The sequence below is a fragment of the Pungitius pungitius genome, chromosome 9 (genome assembly GCF_949316345.1).
Source record: "Pungitius pungitius chromosome 9, fPunPun2.1, whole genome shotgun sequence".
Classification (NCBI taxonomy): Eukaryota; Metazoa; Chordata; class Actinopteri; order Perciformes; family Gasterosteidae; genus Pungitius; species Pungitius pungitius.
The window spans coordinates 11,748,870-11,774,469 of NC_084908.1; the positions used below are offsets into that span (position 1 = coordinate 11,748,870).

The 25,600-nt window shown below is 43.2% G+C and overlaps 2 protein-coding genes across 7 annotated transcripts in view; both read right to left on the bottom strand.

Moving 5' to 3' along the window:
* The window catches only part of htt (huntingtin), a 32,659-nt gene extending 19,815 nt beyond the window's left edge, over window positions 1-12,844 (bottom strand). For 2 of the 4 annotated variants that reach the window (XM_037471107.2, XM_037471111.2), the window contains exons 1-29: window positions 12,466-12,844; window positions 11,444-11,527; window positions 10,633-10,753; window positions 10,369-10,428; window positions 10,151-10,230; window positions 9,829-9,967; window positions 9,329-9,470; window positions 9,039-9,217; window positions 8,741-8,945; window positions 8,388-8,435; window positions 8,036-8,113; window positions 7,529-7,917; window positions 5,371-5,497; window positions 5,155-5,270; window positions 4,968-5,079; window positions 3,934-4,071; window positions 3,643-3,801; window positions 3,265-3,362; window positions 3,040-3,179; window positions 2,861-2,924; window positions 2,642-2,742; window positions 2,064-2,210; window positions 1,788-1,908; window positions 1,497-1,642; window positions 1,210-1,394; window positions 853-1,070; window positions 561-687; window positions 356-480; window positions 158-268 (exon numbers count right to left, since the gene is read on the bottom strand). In XM_037471107.2, the coding sequence (XP_037327004.2) occupies window positions 158-268; window positions 356-480; window positions 561-687; window positions 853-1,070; window positions 1,210-1,394; window positions 1,497-1,642; window positions 1,788-1,908; window positions 2,064-2,210; window positions 2,642-2,742; window positions 2,861-2,924; window positions 3,040-3,179; window positions 3,265-3,362; window positions 3,643-3,801; window positions 3,934-4,071; window positions 4,968-5,079; window positions 5,155-5,270; window positions 5,371-5,497; window positions 7,529-7,917; window positions 8,036-8,113; window positions 8,388-8,435; window positions 8,741-8,945; window positions 9,039-9,217; window positions 9,329-9,470; window positions 9,829-9,967; window positions 10,151-10,230; window positions 10,369-10,428; window positions 10,633-10,753; window positions 11,444-11,527; window positions 12,466-12,563 (3,858 nt within the window). In that variant the 5' untranslated portion in view covers window positions 12,564-12,844. Of the gene's footprint in view, window positions 1-157; window positions 269-355; window positions 481-560; window positions 688-852; window positions 1,071-1,209; window positions 1,395-1,496; window positions 1,643-1,787; window positions 1,909-2,063; window positions 2,211-2,641; window positions 2,743-2,860; window positions 2,925-3,039; window positions 3,180-3,264; window positions 3,363-3,642; window positions 3,802-3,933; window positions 4,072-4,967; window positions 5,080-5,154; window positions 5,271-5,370; window positions 5,498-6,340; window positions 6,524-7,528; window positions 7,918-8,035; window positions 8,114-8,387; window positions 8,436-8,740; window positions 8,946-9,038; window positions 9,218-9,328; window positions 9,471-9,828; window positions 9,968-10,150; window positions 10,231-10,368; window positions 10,429-10,632; window positions 10,754-11,443; window positions 11,528-12,465 lie in introns of all 4 variants that reach the window. The other 2 variants (XM_062564765.1, XM_037471109.2) reach the window with 2 other exon arrangements.
* Window positions 12,845-14,064: 1,220 nt separating this feature from the next.
* The window catches only part of grk4 (G protein-coupled receptor kinase 4), a 33,694-nt gene continuing 22,158 nt past the window's right edge, over window positions 14,065-25,600 (bottom strand). For 2 of the 3 annotated variants that reach the window (XM_037471163.2, XM_062564220.1), the window contains exons 9-16: window positions 22,768-22,958; window positions 22,013-22,050; window positions 21,645-21,734; window positions 21,301-21,509; window positions 20,001-20,138; window positions 19,348-19,485; window positions 18,387-18,518; window positions 14,065-17,374 (exon numbers count right to left, since the gene is read on the bottom strand). In XM_037471163.2, coding sequence (XP_037327060.1) covers window positions 17,318-17,374; window positions 18,387-18,518; window positions 19,348-19,485; window positions 20,001-20,138; window positions 21,301-21,509; window positions 21,645-21,734; window positions 22,013-22,050; window positions 22,768-22,958 — 993 coding nt within the window. In that variant the 3' untranslated portion in view covers window positions 14,065-17,317. Of the gene's footprint in view, window positions 17,375-18,340; window positions 18,519-19,347; window positions 19,486-20,000; window positions 20,139-21,300; window positions 21,510-21,644; window positions 21,735-22,012; window positions 22,051-22,767; window positions 22,959-25,600 lie in introns of all 3 variants that reach the window. The other variant, XM_037471164.2, reaches the window with a different exon arrangement.

Genomic DNA, 25,600 nt, shown 5'->3' on the forward strand with positions numbered 1-25,600 from the left:
ACATCATTGAATTAATGAATTCAGTCAATGTAAAGAAAAATGTTACATGAATGAATGAAATAAAATTAATTTGCTTTTATCCAGTGCAATCATCAGGCTTCCCTTCCTGCTGCTACTAATATGAACAATGTTTGATGTCCAAAAGAGATGTCTTTACCTTACTGATGTCATGAAGTGTGGCCAGCTCCAGGAGTTGAGACAGAACATCTAGCGTGGCACGCAGGAAACCTCCAAACTTCTCCTGGCTACTGTGGAGGTCCAGCGTCACCTAGACTCAAAAACAAAAAACAAAAACATAATTAACACTGCCACAAAGACTACCAACACATGCTGCGACAGGAAGTTGTGTTCTGACCTTGAAGTTGGCGTGTGTAGCTTTGAGGACATCATAGAGCTTGAGGTAGGGCGGCAGGTGATAGAAGTTGCCGAAGGTGGTAGATTTGTTAATGGCGGTTAACCCAGTGCCGTCTGCTGGCCGGCCTGCTCACAAAAAACAAAATGTCAAACCTTTTGGCATGTCGCAGAGACAGTAACCTGTAGTTGGTCAGGTGTGCATGTACCTGTGTTGACCTCATTACTTTTCTTTGGGCTCATTGGAGCAGCACTGGGCTCAGCAGCATCCTTCTCCTTGCCTTTTCGGCGGATAGGACTGATGGAGGGGGTGTTGCTCAGGGAGGGGAGAGTGGCCTAAAAATAAAAAATAAATAGTAGGAAACAGAGTACAGAAGGTGAACTCCATTTATTGGCCTTCCTGTGGATACAACGTACTGTATGAGCAGAGACATGAAAGCAAATGTAACTTAAATAACATCCCTTTGAGCCAATTAAAAACAAAAGACAATGAGCAGTTACCTTGACTGCAGGTCCGGGTGGTATGTCATCCAGCACATGGGCACAGATGTTGAGGATCTTTAATAGGTGAGAAAAGAGCTGCTCCACAATGGCCACCAGGGAGCGCTCCGACAGGCCAGCCCATGGCTCCTCCATCTTATTTGGGTTCGGGTTGGCGCTACCGCCGCTGCCTTCTTCCTCACCAGCCCAGGGGTTGCGCATGCATTTAGGGGCCACCGCTGGGAACAGGATTATAGGACGATTAAATCGAAAATAAGATACAGCGATTGTCAAAGTACGGTTTGGGTCAATGGTGGTGCGTTTGCAAACAACAGAATTTCAAGCTACAGGTCAAATCTGTATGCATATATTACCCACCAGCAAGAAGATTGCCAGAAAGCAAAAGTGCATCCTGGTGTGAAGAAAGATCCAGTGGGAACCAGGCGGAGGAGAGCAAAGAGAGGACCATGTTGGCCATTCCTACGGTTAGAGTCCTTCGCTCGTTGTCCGGTGCAGATGAAGAGGTGGTTGAAGAGGCTGAAGCACTGCTAGGCTGAGACACACTGAAGAGGCACAGATTAATTAACACATTGTAAAAAATTGGGAAAGGTTATTTTTCTGGCAGACTAGTACAATTTCTTTTAATCCACAGAGGGTACACAAACCTAAGGGCCCTTCCTCTGCTGCGGCTGAGACTAGAGCGGGAAGAAAAGCTGCTACTGGAGCTGATGTAGCCACAGTGCCAGCCCGTACTCCAAGTGCACACTGGGAAATTTGTAGCCAGGAGGGACAAGGCTTCACAGCAGCCAAACTGTAGAGAAATGGATGAATTATTGTTATTATACACACACACACACACACACACACACACACACACACAAGCCTGATTCATCAGTATGGATCTGACTTCTAATGTCATGTTCACACACACACACAATGTGTTACTGAAAGCTTACAGTCAGTGCTCGGGAGGAAGAGGAGGTGAAAGCATGGGAGACGGCCGAAACCACTCTGGACAAATTATTCTCGATTGTGACATCGGATACATTGTTAGACAAGTTGTAGCCTCGGTACGTCCTGGCAGACAGACAAAAAGAGCAGAGTTAGTCTGTAAATTACAACTCACTGCGGGAACCATAAAAAGAGAGCCATGATTTGAAGAATTCGTTTCTTAGCAACAGAAAGGCATTGAGCCATGAGATGTGAGACCGGAGGAGTGGGTGTCCGTGTACCTGGTGATTGTGCTAACGGTGAACTGGGAGGGCGGTTGTGTCTCATGCATCAGCAGCTGCAGGTAGACTGAACTCTGGTCCCGTGCAATAGCCACCACGGGGTCCACTTGGCCCTGGTCACAGTCATAGAACAACCTGGAGACCAGCCTGGTAGAGAGAAGTAAATGAAGAGGGAGACATTAGGAAGATACTTTGAGGGCAGAGTGGGACAGTTTTAATCAATTATACTTTTTAAGTGACTACTGTATACAAAAAGTGTTTACAGACGATAACATCAGAGCGTGACCACACATCAACCAAAAAACCCCGACATTTTCATTCAACTCGATGGTTTGCATGACATTTATCCGGTCTGTGTGCATCTATTCCTATATAACCATGTCACCTTGTACTCCTCCACCTCAAGCAACATTACAACCTCAAAAATACCGGTGATTTTAAATGAAAACCACTACTGATCGTTTTATCACCAAGAAAAAAAGAAATGCAGTTTTTGGTGCACCAAGATTATGTGCTGGTACTCCGAAATGAAAACAGTCTGTAGCCCAGAACACAGAAGATGAGAGGAGATAGTACACCTGCTGACAGCAGAGGCAGCCACGTGCCGGACTCTGGGGTCATCATCCCCCAACAGACGGATGACCACATCATTCAGCACTCTGTCCTGAAGACGCAGCCGCTACATGGAGAACAATGTGGAATTAGGGTCAGAAACTTTTAGGCTACACACTGCCTCTGTTAAAAATGACTTGCAGTTCCACTTGAAGACTGCGGGAAAAACAGTAAGGAGACTTTACCCCCGTGTAGTGGTGATCCCCTTTGTGCAACGTCTCGGTTTTCCTCTCCAGGAAATTAACTAACCTAAAACAAGAGTGAAAATCTTAGATGGTAGTCACGGGTAAATCATTTTGTTTCATTGTCACTGAAAAGACACGCTACCAACAGACATTGTTAACGTGACCTGAAGTCATTTTACCGAAAGTCCATCTCAGCCAGGGTCTCCAAAAGCTCTGTGCGAACGAGCCAATAGGAGGAGTCCCTCAGAGCAAGAAGGTTTATCACCAACTGCAGGCCGAGCTCACTCAAAGTGCTGCTGCACACAGTCATGATGCAATGCTGCAACGCACATGAAAAAAAGGTCAGTCTCAAACACACACATGCAGATCACAGACTACTGGCCCACTCATGCAGGTACGCTTACCCTCACTGCAGAGCAAGCCATCTTGCAGGTGACAGAGGATTCGTCTTTCAGAGTTCTCTGGAGCAAAGGCACCAAGTCCACCAGGGACAGAGGGTTACCTGGAGGAAAAACACGTCATACAGGTGACATAGAATCATGAAGTACTACACCAGCCTTCTCGTGTCAGCACCACTAAGACACAGTACAAACGATGCAAGTGGAAACTTTAGCAAATACTAAGGAAACTCTTGAGCCAGAGTTTCATCAAAGATAACAACAATTGAATAGAAAAATAAAGACATGAACAATATAATAACAACTATTAAGTGTAAAATAATACAGATGGCGTAGGTAAAAAACAAATGGAAAAATATCCTCCCCTCCCACAAACACACTAACCTGTTGCACTCTGCACGCTGGCCAGCCAGGTGTGTATGTTGTAACGTGTTTTGGTGAGAGCAGCTTGTATAATAGCTGCACAGAGGATGGCTGTGGCCCCTCTGATCTGGGGGTCCCCATGGTCAATGAGGCCCAGGATGTCACTGATATATTGCTGTTCTGCAAGGGGAAACAGAAAAAGAGGGCAGGCTCAAAAGACGGCGCTGAAGGAAAAACAGCCGTCAAATAACGCCTTGTGCGACTCCCACGGTAAAAAAAAAGTGCACTGGAGCCTTTCAGTTGGCCTCTGACCTTCAACTGGAACGCCGTCCAGCGGCTCCAAGTAGAGGGAATTAAAGAAGGCTTCAGGGTGCAGCGCTGCTGCTGCCCCGACACAGCTGACTGCAAGAGCCTTCACGCTCACTCGCACCTCCTTGTCTGGGGTCAGACCTGGAAAAACATCACAGCAAAGGCTTTTATACAAACACACACAATGATGTAAACCAAAACAACAACAGGCAGATAAATAGCTGACAACATTGTGTTGAGTTTGTGTCTCTAAATGTAGTTGTTTATCATAGCAGTGTCGCTAAAATTCTATGATCATTAGCCAAACAAAGATACTTTTTGAATGTCTGCAACTTTTAGGTTTATCTTATTATATAAGTTTTATTGTAGACATTTCTAGCATTGACTAAACTAATCATTCAAGTTTAAAGGATATTTCTTGTTTGTATACATAACAAAACATTTCTCTGTACTGTCTTCCGCCATGCACCAATCCGCCAAGACAATTTCCATGCATGTCCAACATATTATGGCAATATGTTGGACATGCAACATATTGTTTCCGGATTCCTGTGCTATTTTTGCACAGAAACAGCTCACATGTTTGACAGATCTGGAGTCAATAATTCTAATTTCTAATTTTAGAAATGCCATCTCTTCTCAATAATAACCAAGATGTTGGCACTCTTGAATAGCCGATCCATTTCTTTATTCTGTATTTTAGGAGTTCTCACCTTTTCTCTAGAAATTAATTCTCCACTTGAATCATTCTAACACGCCACAAGCTTTTGGAAAATCTTGAAACTTTTTACCACAGAAACCTTTGGTTGAAGACATTCATTATCTGTACTAGCGATTCACCTTTTGATGTCATTTTCTTCTACTCAATGAAAGCTCTCTATATTAATTTGTATCAATGATAGTTCTGTATGTTTTTGGAAATGTTGACATGAAATCTGCCACAGTGTAACAGATCAAAAATGAATAAAGGACTGATAGTTAAGACATTTTCAAAACAGACCAAAGTCATATTTCTGAGCAGTTTGGATAAAACTCACCATTCTTTTGTCCTGTCAGCAAGAAAGAAGCCGCAAGAAGCCGAACACAGTGCACCAGTGGCTCCACCCCCTGATCGGTATAATGTCCAATTGGACCCTTTATCCGTGAAGGCTAAAAAAAACAGGCGGTTAGCCTCCTTTTCTTTCGGGTGAGGAAAAACAGCTACGGATGTTTTAGTGCTTTTACCTTATTGTCAGGTTCCGGTTCAGCAGGTTCGTCCTTTGGTATGAAGCGGTCCACGCTGCTGTCCGAACCCTGCCGGTTGTGACCTCGGCCATCAAAGAGATGCGGTTTGCTCAGCGCTGCATACGAGCACATATAAAACAAGAATGCTTCACAGCAGAACTGGTTTTCGGTTTAAAACCAGGGTTTCAGTGTTGTTCCATTTGTACACAAACTCACCCAGGGCCGACTGCATGATTGGTTCTGATGGTTCTTCTTGAGAGGAAGGTGCCGCTCCTTCATCTTCTTCATCCTGTAATGTCCCAATCTGCATCCCGGAGTACTGGCTCTCACTGCCATCCAGCACCTTAGGCAGAGACAGACACAACAAACACCTCCAGTCAGGAACTAAACTTGCATGGTAGAAATTATATTTGATGCAAATCGGAAACGCTAATGCAAGCAAAGGATTCCTACTTAATTCCGTCTCATTCGTTAGCGAGTTAGATTTGCTGGACTGACGACAGAGACACACAGCACAACAAACTAAAACTGCAAGTCAAACAAATTTTCCTTTTAATTAAACCCTACTGGATCATGCTTGGGTCACATCATTTACAGCAAATCAACTACACACAGGAAAAAGCACAGGCTTGAGCATTGTGGTTGCCACGGTCCACCAGAGGAAGAGCAAGCTTTTGAACCAAACTATTCAACCTTGGAATGAATTACGCTTGATCAAGTATCATTGACATTTTAAAGTCAACTCGTTTTTTCTAGCGAGATGTGTAAAGTAATCTTATTGCAAAAATGTATACAAATATTTCCAGGTTGGGCCTCCACCGGAACAAAAGACTGTCACAGTCTCTTGAAGAAAAAAAAAAAGTAGAGGGAACCAAACATGAAAGAACAATTCAAAAGGAACAGATGCTTCTACTTTGAACTCTTCACTGCAAGCCATAAAGATGGGATGTTGGGGTTGCTTGTTTTCACACAGGTCTCATTTTTTAGGGGTCACTGGAAACAAGGAGTAGGGGAAAAAGGGGCATGACATATTGTCAGTGGCAACAAGAAGGGAAAAAAGTAGCAATACAATGGGGGATTTATTGACGTGGGCTGTGAGAAACAAAAGGAAAGAGAATGAAGAAAGCCAAAAGTTTCCAGACAAGCAAGCCCCTCCCAGTCCGTTCAAAGTGTCCAATTGGCTGACCTTGTCACTAGTGCTAGCAGAGGAGGAGGTGGCATAGAAGGAGGAAGAGGAGGAGAAAGAGAAAGAAGAAGACGAAGAGGAAGCAGAGTAGACAGAAGAGTTGCTGTCAGTGGCATCGGGACCCTCGGTGGAAGTTGGCGAGGGAGGAGACTGCTCAATCACCTGCGGCAAGGGAGTGTGCGACTGAGACAAAGTGTGGAGAAGGATAAAGGAAGGGGGTGAGGCAAGACCATAGAGGCAGTATTGTTAGAGGCGACTATCTCACACCAAAACGTCTCTGAAGGGAAGCAGCAAAAGCCAAAGGTTTGCATCCATTGGCATCACATCCAAATTAGTAAATAACATTGCAAGTAAACCATAAAAGATGTGGTAGTCGACCACACAGGTCGTTTGTATGTTCAAATATTTCTTATTGAATGTGTAAAGAACAACTTGAAGCAACAAGTTACGAAATCTCTTCAGAAGGCACTAGGGGGCGAAAAGTTTCCATGTGAATTTTGATCTTTTTATTCCAAACGTTTTTTTGCAAAAATATTGTTCTGTCATATTAGAGAAGGTAAATTCAGTCCAATTACCCCAAAATGTCCAGTTTATTCCTGTATATTCCCGTTAATTACCATGGGAGGTTTTCAACTGAATATTGCAAATATTGCTGAATATTCCCTGAATTTTGCAACCCTGGAAGGGACAATACAGAAGGACTGTAGAACAGGGCCATTACAAGACAAAAATCCTCTCTAGGAAAAGCTAGTTGTCTGCATTTATACTCTTATACTTGCGGTTACCAAAAATAATTTGGTTTAAATACTGAACAGCATGAGCCAACGGCAGTCCATCACGTTATACCTGACTAAAAACACTAATTGTAGCACTTAAAATGTACTTATAATGGCTCTTATCTATAACAAGTTGTAAATCGGCTTATTACTCTTCTGAGTTTGTATCCCTATGGTTGCAATGCACTTTGGGTAAAAGCGTCAGCTTAATGACATGTAATGTATCTGAGGAATGAATATCGTCCATTCTGAAAATCTTAACTCTGAAGGGTAGCATCATCAACTGCGAGCTATGCCTTTCGGGGCATTAGGGTTTGTGGTTAATTATAGCATTGCATAGTAATTTATTCTTTCAGTTTCTAGGAAAGCACGGCATGTTATCTCACTTGCATGCACACACAGTCACACTGACCAGCTCTGCTACGTCTGAAGGTGTGACAGCGGAGTCCGGCCCCTCTGTGGTGGTCTGGGAGGAGTCGCTGGGTGGCAGCGAGCGATCATTAGCGCTGAGCAGAGTCGCGCCTTCTCCTAAGGGTCCGCCCTCTGTCTCTGGCGTGGTGTAGTCAGCCGTCTCTGGAGTGACGTTTGCCCCGCCGCTGGAGCTGCGACTCAGCATTTCCTCCTCGTTGTTGTTGGGTGACTCAGGAGTGTCGGATGCGGATGCCCCGCCTGCGCACTGCTCCGAGGAGGCACTGAGGTCCACGGAGTCGCCGGGCTGCAGGGCGTGCTGGGAGGAGCGTGGTTGCTCGGTGATGATGTCCACCTGCGCTGCAGAGGAACTGTCTGCACCAACGACTGCCGCTGAAGGAGAGATGCACACAAAGCCTGTTCATTGATAATGCCTGGGGCTTTACCGCCTGGTTGCAAAACTGAGGAGAGCAAATACTCCACATTCTGCCTCCTGGTGATTGCTTCTCACCTGTGAAGACACCAGTTGTGACGTCTGTTCTCTCTGTGTCATCATCCAAACCATCCTCCTCCCCCGAAAGCATTTTACCTTAAAATACAGATTTAGTGTCACTGCTACATCAGCACCATCACTAGCCGAGGAGAGACCAAAACCTTTATGATGCAAATGTGCCTTTAACTAAGTGCATTTAAATACAAAACCAAAGACCTTAAAAACAAGTAATGTGCATTATTGACAATATATCTCAAATCTAGAAGACGACCAACCACCCTAGAAGAATCAGCCAGGGGTGAACTAGTTCCAACCCTGAAGCATCAGTTAGAGAGTAGAGGAGAGCAGAAGAGATGAATAGACCAGTCACCTCTTGGTTTCCTGAGAACGAGTGGACTGCAGGAAGACCCTCCCCCCGCTGCAAATGGCAGGAAACGAGAAGTAGAAACAGGAGGCGAGGAAGAGAAAAGCAGCAAAAGCTCAGAGGGACTCATAGGAAACAAATATTAGTTAGAGACAACAGGGAATGAGTAAGCAAGCAAAGGAAAAGGCCTTAAAAGTGGGAAGGAGGGAAGAGCAACAACACAGCCTGGTCGACCAACAGTTCGTCAGTAAGGGTTAATGAAATGAAAGCTTCTTAAAGCAGAGACATCGGCCCCCAAGTGCCAGGTGAATATGTAGAAAGCTTCTTGGAGACGACCCCAAACGATTTGGCGTGTTTACCGATGAGCTCGAGGATGCTGCTGGAGCGTGCACGGCTCTCTGCGTCCTGGCGGAAAACAGTGCCGTGAAGAATGCTGCCTGCGGTGATGAGCATGTGCAGAAGCTCTGGTGGGGGAGTCCTGAACATCTGCTGCAAGAGCTCCAGGGATGCTGTGACCACATTGTGATCCCAGTGCTGTGTGTAGTGTAGGGTCAGCTCGTACACCTTCAGACCAACACACACACACACACAAGTCAGGGAAACTCCAACATTAACACAGAGACACCGGTATTGAACCAACCCCTCTCTTTCTTCTACCTGCAGCAGTTGTTCAGGTGTTGGCTGAACGTCAGCCTCTTTCCTCATGACTCCAAAGCTTCCTTTGAGGCTGGTGGTGTTGACTTGCTGCTGCAGCAGAGGCATCAGGTAGCGAAGGGTTAACAGCACCCCCAGAATTAGGTGGCTGGGGTGTTCTTCATCCACTGGAACCAGCAGACCTAAAACAACAGTTTGAAGGTTAGGGTCTGCGACACCAAACTAGCTCACAGGGGTTGGCTGAAATAATCGTAACTGTTCTGTCAAGAGTATTTGTGTGAGTGTGGCCCTACCCAGCAGCACATTAAGGAGCCACGTGTAGAAGTAGCTGGTGCGTCGGGAGTGTTGGCACACACTGACGGCTGAGCTGGCAGCGGTCCGCCTGATGGTGGGGGAGCTGGACTTTAAGTTGGCCACAAAGGACTTCAGCAGCACCTGAGACGCAAATGGTTGCACTAAAATGAAAGCAAGGTGGTGGAAGATGTGCATATTTCCATCCCTACAACCTGTTAGTGTAAATCACTTTGTTACATTTTTATATATTTTAATTGATAGTGTTCCAACAGTGCTGTAAAGGAGCAAGCCTTTCAAATGAATGGATGGGAAATAAAAACTTTTGAAAGTACAAACCTTTATTTTTTTTATTACAGGCTTTCAGATAAATTACTGTTTTTGAATTAGTAAGAGGAGAAAGACTAAGAAGAAATGCCAACTAACAACAACAAAACAGTTACTTGAAAGCTCTGTCTGCACCGAAATCAATGTTCCATTCTAGCTGCTGCTGTGTGGATACCTTGATCTCGCCATCATTGGCGAAGTGCCCCAAGGCCCCCATGATCTTGGGCATAGCAGCAGCCAGAGTCTCCTGTACAGTCTCCTCCTGCCGCTTGGTGATTCGAGAGAGGCATGGCAACAGGTTGACCAGGTAGGGTCTGAGGTGAGAGGGATAACAATTTGAACACATTAAAGTAAAAAAAATATACAACGGTTTCTTTCCATAACCAGACCTAAGCTTTTCTGTAAATAACCAATACTGCTGCTGATGAGCTGCTTCTAAAGCAATTCATAGTGTGTCTGGTGAGCAGCTTCTAAAACGATTGATAGTGTGTGTATACCTGCATTTCTGTGGTCTAATGAGGTGAGCAAGCTCAGCAAACCTCCACAAAGCTGCCCTTAGGCTCCGAGAGGGACCATTCTACAGAGATACACAAACACTCATTGACATCAGTCAAAGAAGTGGGGTTTTTCACACTAGACATGAAACAAATGTCAAACCTCCATCATTAGTGAGAATAACGTGGCTGCATAAAAAGACAACACAGACACTTAATACCTTTTTAATTTCTTTGTACAGTTCCAGCTGCAGTCTGGGCAGGTTTGAGTCCATCAGAGCCTGAAAATAAATATCAAGAATTGACGTTAATATATTTGAACAAATCATAAACACTAAAACAGGCTCATTATTCTGTGACTCTACCAGGTCTTCAGTGGGTACGAATTGTAAATCAACAAATGATTAAAGTTCTGTTGTCCTTTTATTGAAGCAACAAGGATGGGAAATGTTAAAAGTGAAGTAAATTTACTGCACAGTGCTCACTTTGATTATTTTGTTTAGGCACTCATCGGCTACCATACGGACATCTGATTCGCTGTCATCACTGCAGAGCAAGAACATCTCCATGGCGATGCCCAGTAGTTTCTGAAACTCTGGAGAGGTTCTGTTCCCAGGACCATAGAGAGGAAAAGTGAGATAAACGTCATTACACATTTACACATTCAACCTCAACATTGTTGAAGCATGTCAAGATTGTTATTCTGAATTCTTCACATTTTCCATTGAGCTATAGTTCATGCCACTCTCCCTCCATGCCCCCCCACCCAGCCACCCAAACACACAGACACACACACCGCATTAAATTAGACTCCATGCAGAATTATTGAGGATTATTGTTATGTTTGGTTCTGAGCTGCATCAACCTGAGTAAAGCAGTATTCTTACTTAAAAATACTTTTATAGCTTTTTATGAAGCAAATCACATGGAAAGTGCCTTTCAACACCACTTTGCATTTTGAAAATACAAGTTGTCACACATTCTGTAACCGGCCCTAGAGGTTAATCTGGTTTAGCAGTAGGGATCATTAATATCATTGGAAAAGTAAGCAAGTGGTTAAGCAGCCTGTTGTGGACTATCTTTGAAAAATAGCGATTCTAAACTATCATTAAATCCATTCTATATTGTTTTAGAAAAATAATAAAAACGCATGACAATTGTCAGAAGTTGTAAAAAGCCATGTCCTCTCAATGCAACCAAACATCAAATGGCATCTGTTGTATTCATCTTGTGTTACTGTTATCAAACATACTGTTAAAAGTAAACTGGATTGAAAGTTTAATCAGCAAGGCTTACCTCAGAGACTGAGCCACAATGTTTTCACATATTGTCAGGCAGTGTGTGACCCTGTCCTTCTTTGTGGTCGCCTGTTCCTTTTTCCTGTGAAAGAGGAAATATGGGGAGGATGAAAAGAAGGAACCGACAAGAAGTAGCAGAAAGACAAGGAAGAATAGTAGCAAAGGGAGAGAAAGATAGTACTTAAAATGATGTCATATACACACATAAAGCAATTATCTAAGGCTCCATCCGTGATAAACAATGGTGACAAAAACTCAACAATATCACTTAAACATAAAGTGAAAATTATCTCTTAGCGGAGATAATCAGAACACTGTGCATTCCAGTAACTATTAGGAAAATAGAAATTTGTAGGGACCTTTAGACTGAAATATGAACAGTATGACTGGTGGTCATTACTGAAGGCTTTTGACATGCATTCCTGCCTGGCATACTAAACAAAACCATGCAGCCTGAGTCGCTACAGCGCCTCTCTCTCTCTCTCTCTCTCTCCCCAAAGATCAGGATCGATGGACGTTAGTGACGTCAGCCCAGGAGGCTATTATGTTAATGCCCCAGGTCATCGGCAGAGAAGTAACGGTAGTTTTAATGTCTACCCTCCAGTACAATTGACCACAATGATACACTCAAAATGTGAATGTCACCAAAATCAACTCATTTAACCAGAGAGAGAGTCTTTTAATCGGTCCCCGAACCCTTTAGCAGGTGCGTGGGCTTCAAGTGACGGACGCTTTCTATGGCAAAACTGTTAGCTAGCGTTAGTCTGACTCAATCAAACAATCCGCCTGGCTGACACTCAAATAATGGTAATATTAGATAACAAAGCTATGTATACAAACATGGCACGTCTAATGTAAAATAGTAGATACAACCTAGACTGTGGTTACTGGTTCGCTCGTTGAATCTGGCTCCAAGCTAGCTATAAAAGCTTTACCTTGCCCAACGTTAGCACGCAAGCTAAGCTATCTGGCTAGCAGTTAGCGTGCAATGCAATCGCCGGAAGACAAAAAGCCACTTACTGCCTCTGAACCAGCTCCTCGGCGGTTGGTGGTCCCTGCTGCTGCTGGAATGACTTCAGACTCTCAAAGGCCTTCATCAATTTCTCCATGGTGGCCATTTTAGCAATCAACAGTAAGCAAGCTAGTTAGGCTAGCCAATATTTACTATGTGAGCTAACTAGCTAGCAGAGTGGGACAAGTTAGCGCAAGAAGAGAGCAAGCAGTGCGTAGTGCAACGAGAGTGCCAACACTGCTCGTTACAACTACCACCAGCTCTCCACCGTGCAATATAGCTCCTATGCCTTCACAATGTTTAACCTAAATGAACAAAATAATAGTCGATAATAAGCCATCTTTGATGCAGCGTTGCATTCCCCCAAGAAATCCCACCAGGAAGTGGCATATGTGACAGTTTACAGAGGGGAGGTGTGTGACGTCAACGGCCAATCGGACTGCAGTTTCATATTGAGTGACTTGCAAAAGAACCAATGATTGACTACAGCATTTTCTCCCCTTTGTTGTTATTGTTGGTGTCACGGGACAGCTGTAATCCAGCTTGTAAGAAACACATTTTGAGCCACACGAATGCTGTGGCTTCGATGCATTTAACCTGACAAGATGAGTGGCAGTGGCAGTGATAGTCAGGAGGCCAGCATCATTAAGATCAAACGCTTTACAGTGCAATTGATATATGTGTATGCAGTATTTCCTGCAGGATTTTCGAAAAATGACAATGTGAGATTGTTAAATCTCTAATATTTACCAGGGTGTTCTCTTGGACATTAACCTGGACTGATCACACAAACGCACGACTGCTGAAGAGACTGAGGCCTTTTGGAGTGCAAGGAGCACTCCTAGGACCCTCTTTGACTGTGAGGTGGCATCAGCGGTGACAGTCAACAGTGTGCTAGAGTGTCCTCTGGATACGGTGAAAGCCATCGGACCTAATGTAAAACCCCATCCCACTTGCAGGACACCCTGGCAGCTCCGTACAGCTCATTCACCGCTAGTGTGTGAGGGACACATATACTAATAATAGTTCTGACGGTACAAATAATACCTTTCTTTATATATGATATTTTAATCAAGTATGGTGGAGTCTTGTTATTTTTTCCTGTACTATGTCTGTTTGCACTTTAACCTCTGCTGCTGTTAATCCTGTGATTTTCCTTGCTGCGGGACTAATAAAAGGATTATCTTTGCTAGTTGAACCATGGTGCTACATACATCGTCAGTATACATTGTCAATGTACTGTGTACTGAAATTGGGAAAGGCTTCACATGAGTTTCCAAAAGTCTGAAATCAGTAACTTCTAACAATATGAATAAGAACAAGTACAAGACATAACAAGAGACATAACATGGAAGTGTTTTAACAATACTAATAAAAACCTCCGTACCTATTAGTACAAAGTCAATAATTAAGACGCCTTTCCTTAAGCTACTATCAGTGGTCCTTTGAAGGTTTCAAAACATCTAACCTGCAGCATAAACACTAATCAATGCAGATACTGTGTACTGTGGAAAGAACATTACATAATTGCTACCAGCATGGCTCTATTACCTATAGAAATACATTGTCAACAAACAATCATTTAAAGGCAAATAAGTCAAGACAAGTAGTTTTATACAAATGGCAGTGTATTATTTCATAATTACAAATGTCAGATATGGTACAACAACCAGTGATACAACTTGTACAAGAATTAACAATGACTGCAGTGGTTGAACGACATGACTGTACAGATATAAAAAAAAAAGGAAAAGGAGAAAAATCAGTCCCAGCCCGCGTTTAAAAACCAATAATGCACGTGCCATTCCTCCCTCCTTTTTTTCCTTAAAACAACCACTTATCTGACATTTCTGGTCAGAAGTGTGACACCAGAAACCGGACTACTAACATTAAGGAACTGAGGATCTCGTCCTTCTAAATGGTGAGCGCCATCCCAACTTTTTGGGAGAGACTTGGCCTCATTGCCTTGGAGGGAGGCAGGAGGGAAGGAATGCATGCTGGGCATTTAAACGGGGGCCGACTCAGCTGGCCACCTTGCCAATTATAGAGTTGTCCTCCCATACCAGTGAGATATGTTGGCACTAGAAGGTCATCATTTACATATACAAGGAATTTGAAGTATTACAAACCAATACATGCTTGAGTAATAAAACATATGTATTTTTTTTTAAACAGGCATTACAATGCACTTAGTGCGGACATTCAAAACTGTTGAGCCGTTTAAAGTTCCTTTACGTGAAGGAATTTCTCTCAGAATGGACGGAATGATTGAAAAAAGGCGGGATGTCAGAACTTAATTGGCACATATAATAAAGGCTATCAGTCTTTCTTCAGGAACGTTTTCAGACAGACCTCTCCCACGTTGCTTTTGGTATCATTGGCAAAAAAACATTAAAGACACTTCCTATAGTCATTGTCAAAACACACCATAGTGCAATGAAACTAAACTCTTTTCTTTTCTGCTATATGGGTACTAGAAGAGCGAAGTTCAAACAATGACAGAGGCATGGGTGGCAAACACAGTTTAGTTTCCCCGTGAGAGTGAATGTAAGCTAGTTACATCTTAGAAATACATCATTTACAAGGTTTTTGAGGCTAAAGAGCTAAAAGGCTAAAATCTACATTAGGCAAGAGAAATCAGCTTCAAAATGTGCCTGAGAGCAACAAAAACATTTTTTACAAAAGACACTCAGAAACTTAAGTGATGACAAATCAAAGCAACAGATGCGCACATTTGATTCCTGATTTTTAAATGGAATGTGCAACAGGAGACAACATTCTTTAGAACAAGCCAACTATCCAAATGAGATTTCAGGATGGGGAATTACTTGCGTACCATTTTAAGTGTAGTGTCTTAAATGGTTTTAAATTCAAATGAGTGTCACTATTGTATTTTTGTACTTCATTGCGGTAGACTGAACAGAAGTTTCATTTGCTCACAATGAAAAATACACACAAACACACACAAAGTGAAGATTGGGTATTCACAGCATTAAAACAGGTGATGGGCGTAAACAGCAACTTCCTCAAAAGCAAAATTCAAAAACAAAACGGCTTCAATTGCCTCCGAAATGCAGATGAGAAAAACAATTAGAACCTGCTGAGAAATGTGCAGAAAATGCTTTGTGATTTGTTCACGACTGATTAACTGGGAAGTAAGCACTTAGTCGTTGATGACACTAATGTGCACAGCCACTGTGGCTCTGCAAGTGGACGAATGTTCCTGTACACACATGATGGAATCTCTACCTGCAATATGCTAATGAATGTTATTCCCGTTCGTCTCGTTCTACACACACACACAAACGCACACAAACACTGTTCCAAGCAACTCCTACGTCACAACTACCTACAGGTTTTTGGAAATGGAATATTACGATTGAGAAATGGTATTTTTATCCAATACAAACACAGCCGAAGCCACGGGGGCTAACTGCCGGTCGACCAGCAGGTCTCGAGCTGTCTATGACCGACGGACTGCATCTTGACCGAGGCTAAAAGCTGCTGCAAGTCTAATCCACGTCAGTCACTTTGATGCAACAGCAATTTGTGGTCAAGATGAAGAGCTCGGAACTGCAGACCAGATTATCTTAAACAGCGACATCATCATTCGTCATGTGTTCCCACTCCAGCAACATTTCTGGTACACTGTAAATACGTGTGGCAAATTACTAAGATATTTTAAGGAAAAGGAATTCCGCTCAGCACACAAAACAGGTTTATAACAAAAAACGGAAACATCAAGAAAGACCAAAACAAAGTATAGCCCAAGTAGCACAACATAAGAAGCCATAAAAATGACAGAAAAAAAGAATAAAGATGACCAGGAGACCTGTTTTGCCTGAGTGAATAATGTAACAGACTTACTAAACAGCTGTTCTTCGGAAGGAAACACAGCCTGACATCTGAAATTAAAAGATCTGAGCCTTTTAAAACCCCACGACAAATCTATAAAGAACAGGAATGATAATTCTAATCGGCTAGAATATCAGAGTTTCTTTTTACAGAAAAGGGCTCTGCCACGTTTACTTAAAATATTCCAATTATTCCACTTGCTGACTCCATGTTGTTACAATCAAATCCAAGCCATCTCTGCTAAAAATGAGCTGGTACAGGACCCTAGAAGATTGTTTACTACACACAATAGAAAGTCCAGTGCAACTTAACTGACTGGGTTGAGAGAAAGATGTGGATCATCACTTCACAACTAATTTTTTAATCCAATAAGAAGGGGCGGCATCAACGCAACCACGCTGGACTGGATTTATTTCACCCAATGTTATTTGGTTCAATTTGCTTCTTTCAGATCTTCCTGAGCCTTGGGGGGATGGAGGGGGCGCGGAGGGGCAGAGGCTATGGGTTAGTTTGGGAACCCGGTGGATCTGATGTGCTAAAAACACGTCATGTTGACCAAATTAATGACAAAAAAAGCACATGTATAAAAATAAAATTAAAAAAGGCATGATGCTACATTGAGGGAAAAAAAAGGAACCGTTTTACTGTGCTAAAAAACAACAAAAACCTTCCCGATACACGCTATCCATACTCATTCCAAAAGGGAAAAAAAGGAAATCAAAACGTAATATATGCATTCAAGTGGTACTTTTATGGCTTTTTGTACAATACAACCTTTAGTGAAAATATACATCTAGACATAAATTCAAGTACAAATGTACAAAATCTTTAAACTCATACTGTTATCTTTAATTATAATACACTTTTAATACAGCTCATAAATACAGGTCAACATTCACTGAGTTCCTAAGATTTGCGCTCGGTTGGAGTTTGTGGTGAAGTTCAGCGGAGAGGGGCGAGAGGAGGAGGAGGAGGAGGAGGAGGAGGAGGAGGAGGAGGAGTGGTTTAAAGTCGCGAGGGCTCCTCAATCTCGTCGTCACTGTAACCGCTCTTAAAACAGACCTAGGAAAAACCAGAAGTGAGGATATATCACCAACTTTCAGAACCACGTCACCTCATATGTTTAGTATGAGGGTCACAGTCTCCTTAAATCCTGTAGTGGAGCAAGCTGGTGAGCGTGCACACACGCACACACACAGGAGCAGGCTAGAAGATAAAATAACAAATGCAACTGAAGCAAAAGGTGAATGCTAAGTATGAAACAACTGATAATTATGATGATGTCCTCCCAAATATCAGTATATTTGATAATCCAACCTAAAATGACAGCTCCCTTGATAGAGATCTGATAATGTTTCATTTGGATCTTTACCTACCTAATCGTTCATTTACAATACAGCCGCAACAACATCCTCAAATAAGACAAAGCTGGCTATGTGCATCTTAAAAGGAAAAAAAAACAAAAGGCCCCAACAGCTTCCTTAAAGGTTGTTGCTGTGAGCACATATTGATCATATTGATTGATGAGGTCAGATCAGATGAGCATGTTGACAGTTTCCCAGTTTGAGGTCACTGTATTGGATCTAAATCAGAACTCCAAACTGAAACATTAACATTCTACATAACAAAGTTAAAAAGGTTTCTGTCATGGAGGAGAGGTAAAAGTTGGAGGAAGTAAGCAAAAATCAGAGTAGCTGCTGCTGCCGCCTACAAAAAGAGGTCATTGTACATTTTTAAGCATCTTGTGATGTGTGTCTCAAAAGCAAAGCATCACATTGAGTCTTCCCACAACCACAAACGAGCTTCTCTCAAGACAAGAGAAACATCTTGCTAGAGACAACATGGCACAGCAACAAATACGGAAAGGAATATGCAATGGGAAAGAAAAAGAAAAAGAGGCCTTATTCCAACCAACTAGGGGTGACATGAGCACAAACTACAAATGGATTTGAGCTTCGGGAGTAACGGTTTCACATGTTGAGCTTGGATGAGGCCTGAAAGGACAGTATAAAGGAAGAGAAGAAGTACCTTAGCCCCCACCCCCTCGGACAGTTGCCGGAGCACTAGCACTTGCCTCTCTTCTGAACAGGCGGTAGAAGAAGCCTCTCTTTGGTGGAGGATTAGGCCGATTTACGTCCAGATCTGAGCACAGCGTCCCATCGGTCTCGTAAACGTTGATCTCTTTGAAGCATTCCATCTCAATCATCTGCAAAAAGGACGGGAGGGTGAGCTATCCTGACGACTTCCACTTCCTGGGGAGTTCGGTTCTACGAGAGGCGTGTGCGTCAGCGTACGGGAGGGGGCACATTTATTTATAACACAACCCTCTCTACAGGTGGATGTTTAAGTGTCCGTTCTGGATTGAGCCTTAAGGATGTAAACAAACACCTCCACACCGTGTCTCATACATATTCAAAACTTGACTCATTCAAAAAAACAATGGCGTATTCACATTTAAAAGCATTAACACAGTATCCTTCTAGATCACTTTTGAGAAAAAGATGCATTAACATGAAAAGGGAGCTTTTTATGTTGTTGTTTTTATAATAAAAGGAGGTCTTATAGGCTATTACATTATATTACATGTCATTTAGCTGACGCTTTTATCCAAGGCGACTTACAATAAGTGCATTTCCACATAGAGATACAACCTCTATTAAATGCGAGCTGTGTAATGTCACAAAATTCAAGACCATTTCTCAGTTTTACACATAATGAATGTGTCCCAGTTTATTTTCAGTTCCTATTTAAGTGAATGTCATGAGCAGAGGAAGTAAATATGGACCTATGCTGTTGCTTTGCTTTTCAGAGGGAAAATACAGGTACATTCAGACAGATCTGAGAAAAAAAGGTTATTTTTCTATATTACATGTTCTAGTATAAACCCCATTAGGTATGGACCTTGAAATGAGCATAGCAAGTTTCCTTTAAAAGAAGACCACTTTCTTTAATACAGGTGTTCCTATGTCGCCATTGGTGTTTTGCTTAGTGTAATGTGTCTGTTGTGGTACGATGACATCATCTGCCGGCAGTACCTCGTTCTGCCACGGGATGGAGACGCTGCCTGTGACAAACTTGTAGTAGAAGTCGTCATCTGTGGGGTCAAGGTTCACACCTTTGACGGTAGAGAACTGCTCAATGTCCAGGACGTCTTTACAGTACACGGCCCGAGGCTGAGAGAAGGAGAGAGAGAGCAACTGTAAAAAATGGATCCATCTTCAAAGAGAAGGGTTTAGTGATACTAATCATGAATTCATAAAATTCATAAAATTGCTATTTCAATAACATGGAAGTCCACATAAAGACTCTTTCCTCTATCCGGCCCTACTGACCTGAATCACCCAAAATAGAAACGCAGACAGCACTATCTACTTTTAACTATTGATTTAAACTCGCAGGCCAGTCCCTCTCTCTCACTCAGGCTCACACATTGAAAATGTAACGATTCTTTCTTTGAACAGCTTTTTTATTGTAGGCAAAAATCTATGAGTTGAGTTACGTTCATCAAGGGAAGGTACCGCAGCCATCTACTGTTCACAAGCTCCACTGCAGGAACTACAATTAGTGCTGATCATCGGCAAAAGGGAAATTCTGCTTTAATCACAGTTTAATCCATTAGCTACCACGATAACTAGCAGTGTTCTTACGTGTTTATTTGTGACAGTGTGTGTGTGTGTGTTGTTCTTACATCCGGGCTAAAGGGAGGGTCCTGCATGTTGGCCTCCAGTCGTTTGAAGTTGATATTTCTGAAGATGGGGTGCTGTTTGACCTCTATGGCCCCTCGACCCTGACAACCCAGTCGCTCCTTGGGGTCCTTAGCCAGGAGCTGACACACACCGGGAGGAAGAAGCAGGAGAGTTTTAAACACTACACACACACGTTATAGTGTAATCCTTTTGCCTTTATGTATCCAACCCAGTGTAATCTAATAAAGAGGCTGATACAGATCCATCCACGCACGCAGCACCATCACGGATAGATTTACAGAGCGCCACTGCCTCTGAATAATATTACCAGCGCACCACCTACCGCGCAGCGCAGCGGGCTCATTGAAGTGGACGAGGGCCGTCTAGTGGCTGGGATACCAGCGGACACTCTCACCAGCCCTGTTATCACCACAAAGCGGCCGGCTTTCACAATAAACAGGCCAACGTCTCTCTCTCTCTCTCTCTACTGGTTCTCTGGTCTCGACTGAGCTATTTCCCAACGTACAGCCGGGTTCAAAGAAGTGTCACTGTCACTCCCTGCTTTCAACAACTTGTCTATTTTGAGCTGTGGTAACATGCCACCACTCCCACATTCTCTCCCCCCCTCCTTATTATCTTTTTCAAAATTTCTCGCTGAAACCTTTCACCCCCCCCCCCTCCCTCCTGCACAAAGTCGTCTCCTTGGGGAGATTATGAATCTGCTGAACCTTGGGTCGTAATGTTCCACTGCGCCACACAAATCGATGTCCTGGGCCCTCCCCTCCCCTCCGCTACACAGTGGTTCCCCCTCGCAGTTCAGACAGTCTACTGAAATGAACACTAACCCATATTATCACTGGGTGAAACGAGGTGGAGCAGATTTATTTACTGTACAAGGAAGCTCGTTGTTCTGTTTTTTACGCCTCACAAATGTACTGTTTCAAACCCTGAAGAACACAATGTATAAAGTAACTATCCAGCACCAAAGTACAGACAGAAGTTTGTGATGTCCCGGGAAAAAAATGCGTTCTACAAAGTTTGTAGATTTCTCAGAACAAACATGAAGCTACTAAAATACGAAAATAAAATGGAGTCAGTTAAACAGTGTTTTTTCTAATATGTCCCTTCTAAGATATTTTAAGGAAACTCAAAGTTTGTGCGAAACTGAACTAAAATCCATCCATTCCCTTATTTGCAACTAGTCTCAAATAAATGTGTCCTGCGCTGCTCCCTTGCCTGTCCTCTTTCCTTATCTCCTTTCCTCAAAGCAGTGATCTGACACATTCCCCTCTTCTCTCTCACCTGTCTGCAGATGTCCTTCGCCTCCTCCACAAACTTGTCAGAGTACTCCTCCTGGTCCTCGCGCACTCGTCTGTCCACTTCCTCCCGCTTGACCCGCTCCTTGCGCTTGCGGAAGGGCGACTGGCCCTGTATCATCTCAAAGATCAGGCAGCCCAGCCCCCACCAGTCGGGGCTGAAGGTGTAGCTCTCGTTCTGGATCACCTCGGGTGCTGAGGGTGGGGGAGGGGAGGCAGGGGTGAGGAGAGACAGAAGGGAGGTCAACTCAAGTGGAACAGCGACACTTGATGGCGTCCGTCACGGAAGGACGGAGGCTTGAGGAGGCAGAAGAGGGTATCAGTTTTTACCCATGTATCCAACGGTGCCCACTCGCCCTCGTATCGTCTCTCCTTCGGGGATTTGAACAGCGAGGCCCAGGTCGGAAATTCGTATGTGTCCTGAAAAAGAACCACGGAAATAAAAACCCGACTGAGTTGGATGTTCAAACTTGAATAAATAATTACAAACTAAATCTTATTTCTGTTCTGTTCTGAAAGTTCTGGCAATGCTCAAACGTATTACTTCAAGATAAATGATATGGAAATATGACTCAGAGAAAGATGGGAAATGAAGAACTTTGAAACATGAGTTTTCAGCTCGTGAGATACATTATATAGATATATATTAGACTAAGAACAAGCGGCTCGTGTGTGCTCGTTTCATAAAGGGAACGTACCACGATCATCCAGAAGGATGTTTTCAGGTTTCAAATCCCTGCGGACATAAAAAAACAAACATGTGAAGGAGGGATTCCGTTGATTTGATGCTCGGAAATGGAAATTACATTTGAAGATTGGACAACAAAATCCTATATGTAACATTTTTATCCTTTAACTTGTCATGTTGTTGGCATTCATTGTCTTGTATTGCCCGTGTTCTTTACAAGCATGCGTAATACCGATGTGTTTTATAATAACGAAACCATTTGAAAAAAAAAAAGAAGAGTTTGTTTTAGGCCTCACGTGGATGAGATTTGTCAATTCATTCAAGATAACCCAGATGACATCACAGTGGCATCATCTGGATTATTATGTCAAACTTTAGAAGGCTCAAGAGTTAAAAAAAAAAACATTGTGCAACCGTTTCTAAAGGTTGAGCAGTGCTTCTCATGACGAGTAAACAAAGCTTCCTGTGTGAAATTGGTGGAGTGTTTTCTTTAAAGGCCAAGACATTAAGCCAGATCTAGAGCAATTCTCTTGTACAACAAGCACCCGTTATATTGTTCTGGTATTGTAAACCTCAAAAGGTCCTCAGAGACAGAGATCCTTAAGCCTCTATGCTCTAGGAAAGATGGCCCACCGAACCACCCACCGAATGTTATGGTCTTCTAAAAAGAAGTTAACAAAATATATTCTTTAGTCTAATTGTGAAGTGATTACCAGTCTACACCTGCCCCCCAAAAAACGTTTCCGCCCCCCCGTGGTGTCCAACCTGTAGACTATCCTCTCACGGTGCAGGTCCTCAAGGCCACAGCAGATCTCAGCAGCATAGAAGATGGCCCTCTGCTCATCAAAGCCCGAGTTGCCCATGTTGTAGATATGAAACTTCAAGTCCCCGCCATTCATTATGGTCAACACCAGGCACAGCGCATCCTTGGTCTCATAGGCATAGGCTAGACTAACCTGGAGAGGAGGGCAAATTTTGAGGAAGCAGTAACAAGGGAAGCGAAGGGGCGGTCGAGGAGAAGGTGAAGAAGAGAGAAATGGGGGAGGGGGGGGAGTTGGAGGAAGAGGGGAGACCAGTGGTGAGAGACAGGCAATGTAGAGGAACACCATTATAATATTTGGTTTATTTCAATGCTCCAAATGGTCATCCAGGTCAGGGGTGTACACAAAGAGAAACAAAGGGAGACATACGTCACAGATATGCAAAAAAGAGCAGAAGCCTCCGCTCCACTTCTTACTCCATTGCCTCCTGTGCTTTCCCTCTAATTGCACCATTTCTCCTTCTCTCCCACCAGGCCCCCCGCTCACTCCTCCGCCTCCCCCCGTGGGTTAGTGACACACAGGGTACATAGTGAGTGTGTGTGTGTGTGTGTGTGCTGCAGAGTACAAGCAGGATGTTGCTGCCATCGGGAGGAATGCCATCTGCTCTGGAATACGTAGTCAGAGACGGACCAAAAGAGATGATTGGTAAAATTCTCATGGGTCAAATAAACAAAACACACACACACACACACACATTCTATACACAGAAATCTATTGAAAAATACACCTCTCACACTGGGGTTGGTGCATTTAAAAAACAACAGAAAAAAAGCTTATCCATCAGCTCAAATATTTCAATTGTGCAATGTTAAATTCCACCAAAGCAACCGAAGACAAGCAACTGGCTTTGTGACGTCCTCTTGGCTTCCCTGTGGAGTTTAATCTGGTCAGGTCAAGGCCAGGACCAGCACTGAAAGTCTTCATTTGTTCTTGGACAGGATTTTTAAATTAGGGATGCACTGATTGCACCATTTCAGTGACGACAGCTGCACTTGGAATGAGAGTATCGGAAGATACGGAGTACCAATCTGACACAATCCATAATCTGAACTGGGATCATCCTGATATGTGTCAGAAAACTAAAGAAGAAATAAGTAGATTAACTGAAACTCTCTACTCGCCAGTATTGAATTGTGAAATCTCTACAAACAGCTGACACGTTTGTTGTGAGGTTTGCTGGTGTGTCGCTGACGCAGAACATAGTTAGCACATATGGACATGGACTGAATTCACATAAACATAGAATTCAATACAACAGCCTCATCGTCACAGATACCCAATCCAGCTACTTCAATCAGTATCACCCAAACGTCAGTTTAGGGGTCGGCAGTATAGAGAAATCCAATATCAAGAGGTTTATGAACAAAATGAGAATCAAAACAAAATGACGTCTCTTTACTGTAATGCAGTCTAGAGATGCTGCCTCAGCCTCACCTGCCAGGGACTTAATAACAAGGTTCCCCCTCCCCACACCCACACACACAAGTTGTTTTACTGGTTTAAACACACACTGACTAATAGTATGATGCACCTGACCACAACAAAAGATAAAGAGGAATAGCGCTAGAGAGAGAAAAATGAAGGGTTTGAGAGAGCACTTGACTCTTCTTGCTACGGCTGTTTGGTCAGTGTTGCTAGGCAACAGAGCTGCTCTCGTAGGTAGAGAAGCACATGAAGAGTCATCAGTTCTGCCTGCAGCACACACACACACACACACACACGCGCACGCCAATCCCAGGTGACAAGAGCTGCAAGTCTGAGGTTCTGTAACAAGCCCACTCCGGCCTCTGTGTGAGCCTGCACGCTCACGCACATGCATACCCATACACATGCTCCTGCCGTCCGTGATTCACTCTCTCAAAATAAGGACCTGCAGCGCGGCTCACGCTGCATCAAAAACGGACCAATACAAAAATGTGGTACACAACCATGAGCTTTGCGTTTAGAACACGGAGGCTCTGAGGCTCTGCTCCCCAAGAGGCTGCTTACTGTACTTCTGTATAACATCTGTGTTGTACAATTAAATAGTAGAACACCATGATTGACCATAGGAACGCATATACACGGCACACCGGCCCAGAGACCACGCTCCTCGTCAGGTTACGGAAATGTTAAAAGAACTTCATGGAATTTTCTTTGGAACTTTAAAGAGCAACAAAAACAGAGTCAGAACTAAGTTTTCTTTTGCTGTCGGAGCACCTGGGAAGCTGCACTGTGCGTAGTTAGTAGGAATGGAAAGAAGCACACATTACTCATTTTCCAGCAGCGCTCAACTCCTGATGTCAAGCATGGTTAAAATTCAGGCGTTAACATCTTCATCATCAAAACAGTGAGTGTTGATAGCAGAGTAAAACAAAGAACATGAATACATCTACTGCAGCACATGCATGAGGTAAAAATAGTGAAGGTGGTTCATATTTTGGAGTTAAACTAATTTCTATTCCACCTACTGATATTTTATAGCAGACAGTACGAGGTAGTTAAGTCAATTTTCCTTATTTTAGGTTTATTTCAGGCACGGCCACCACAGAAAGGAACATAACTTTAATGTCACGGTTGTTTCCTGTACTGAACCATAAACAGTACTGCCATCTCTTTTTAAGGTCTCGAACCTTTCCTATAATTTAATATCTTACACGTTGATAGAATTCAAGATTTTGTACATTTCTGCCGTTCAGTACTTGGAGTTACAGAACAAAAGAGAAGCTAAAGGCGACTCAGGCTCGGCATTACAGCGCCACCCAAAAAAAGCACGGCTTACTCATGACTAGGGTTCA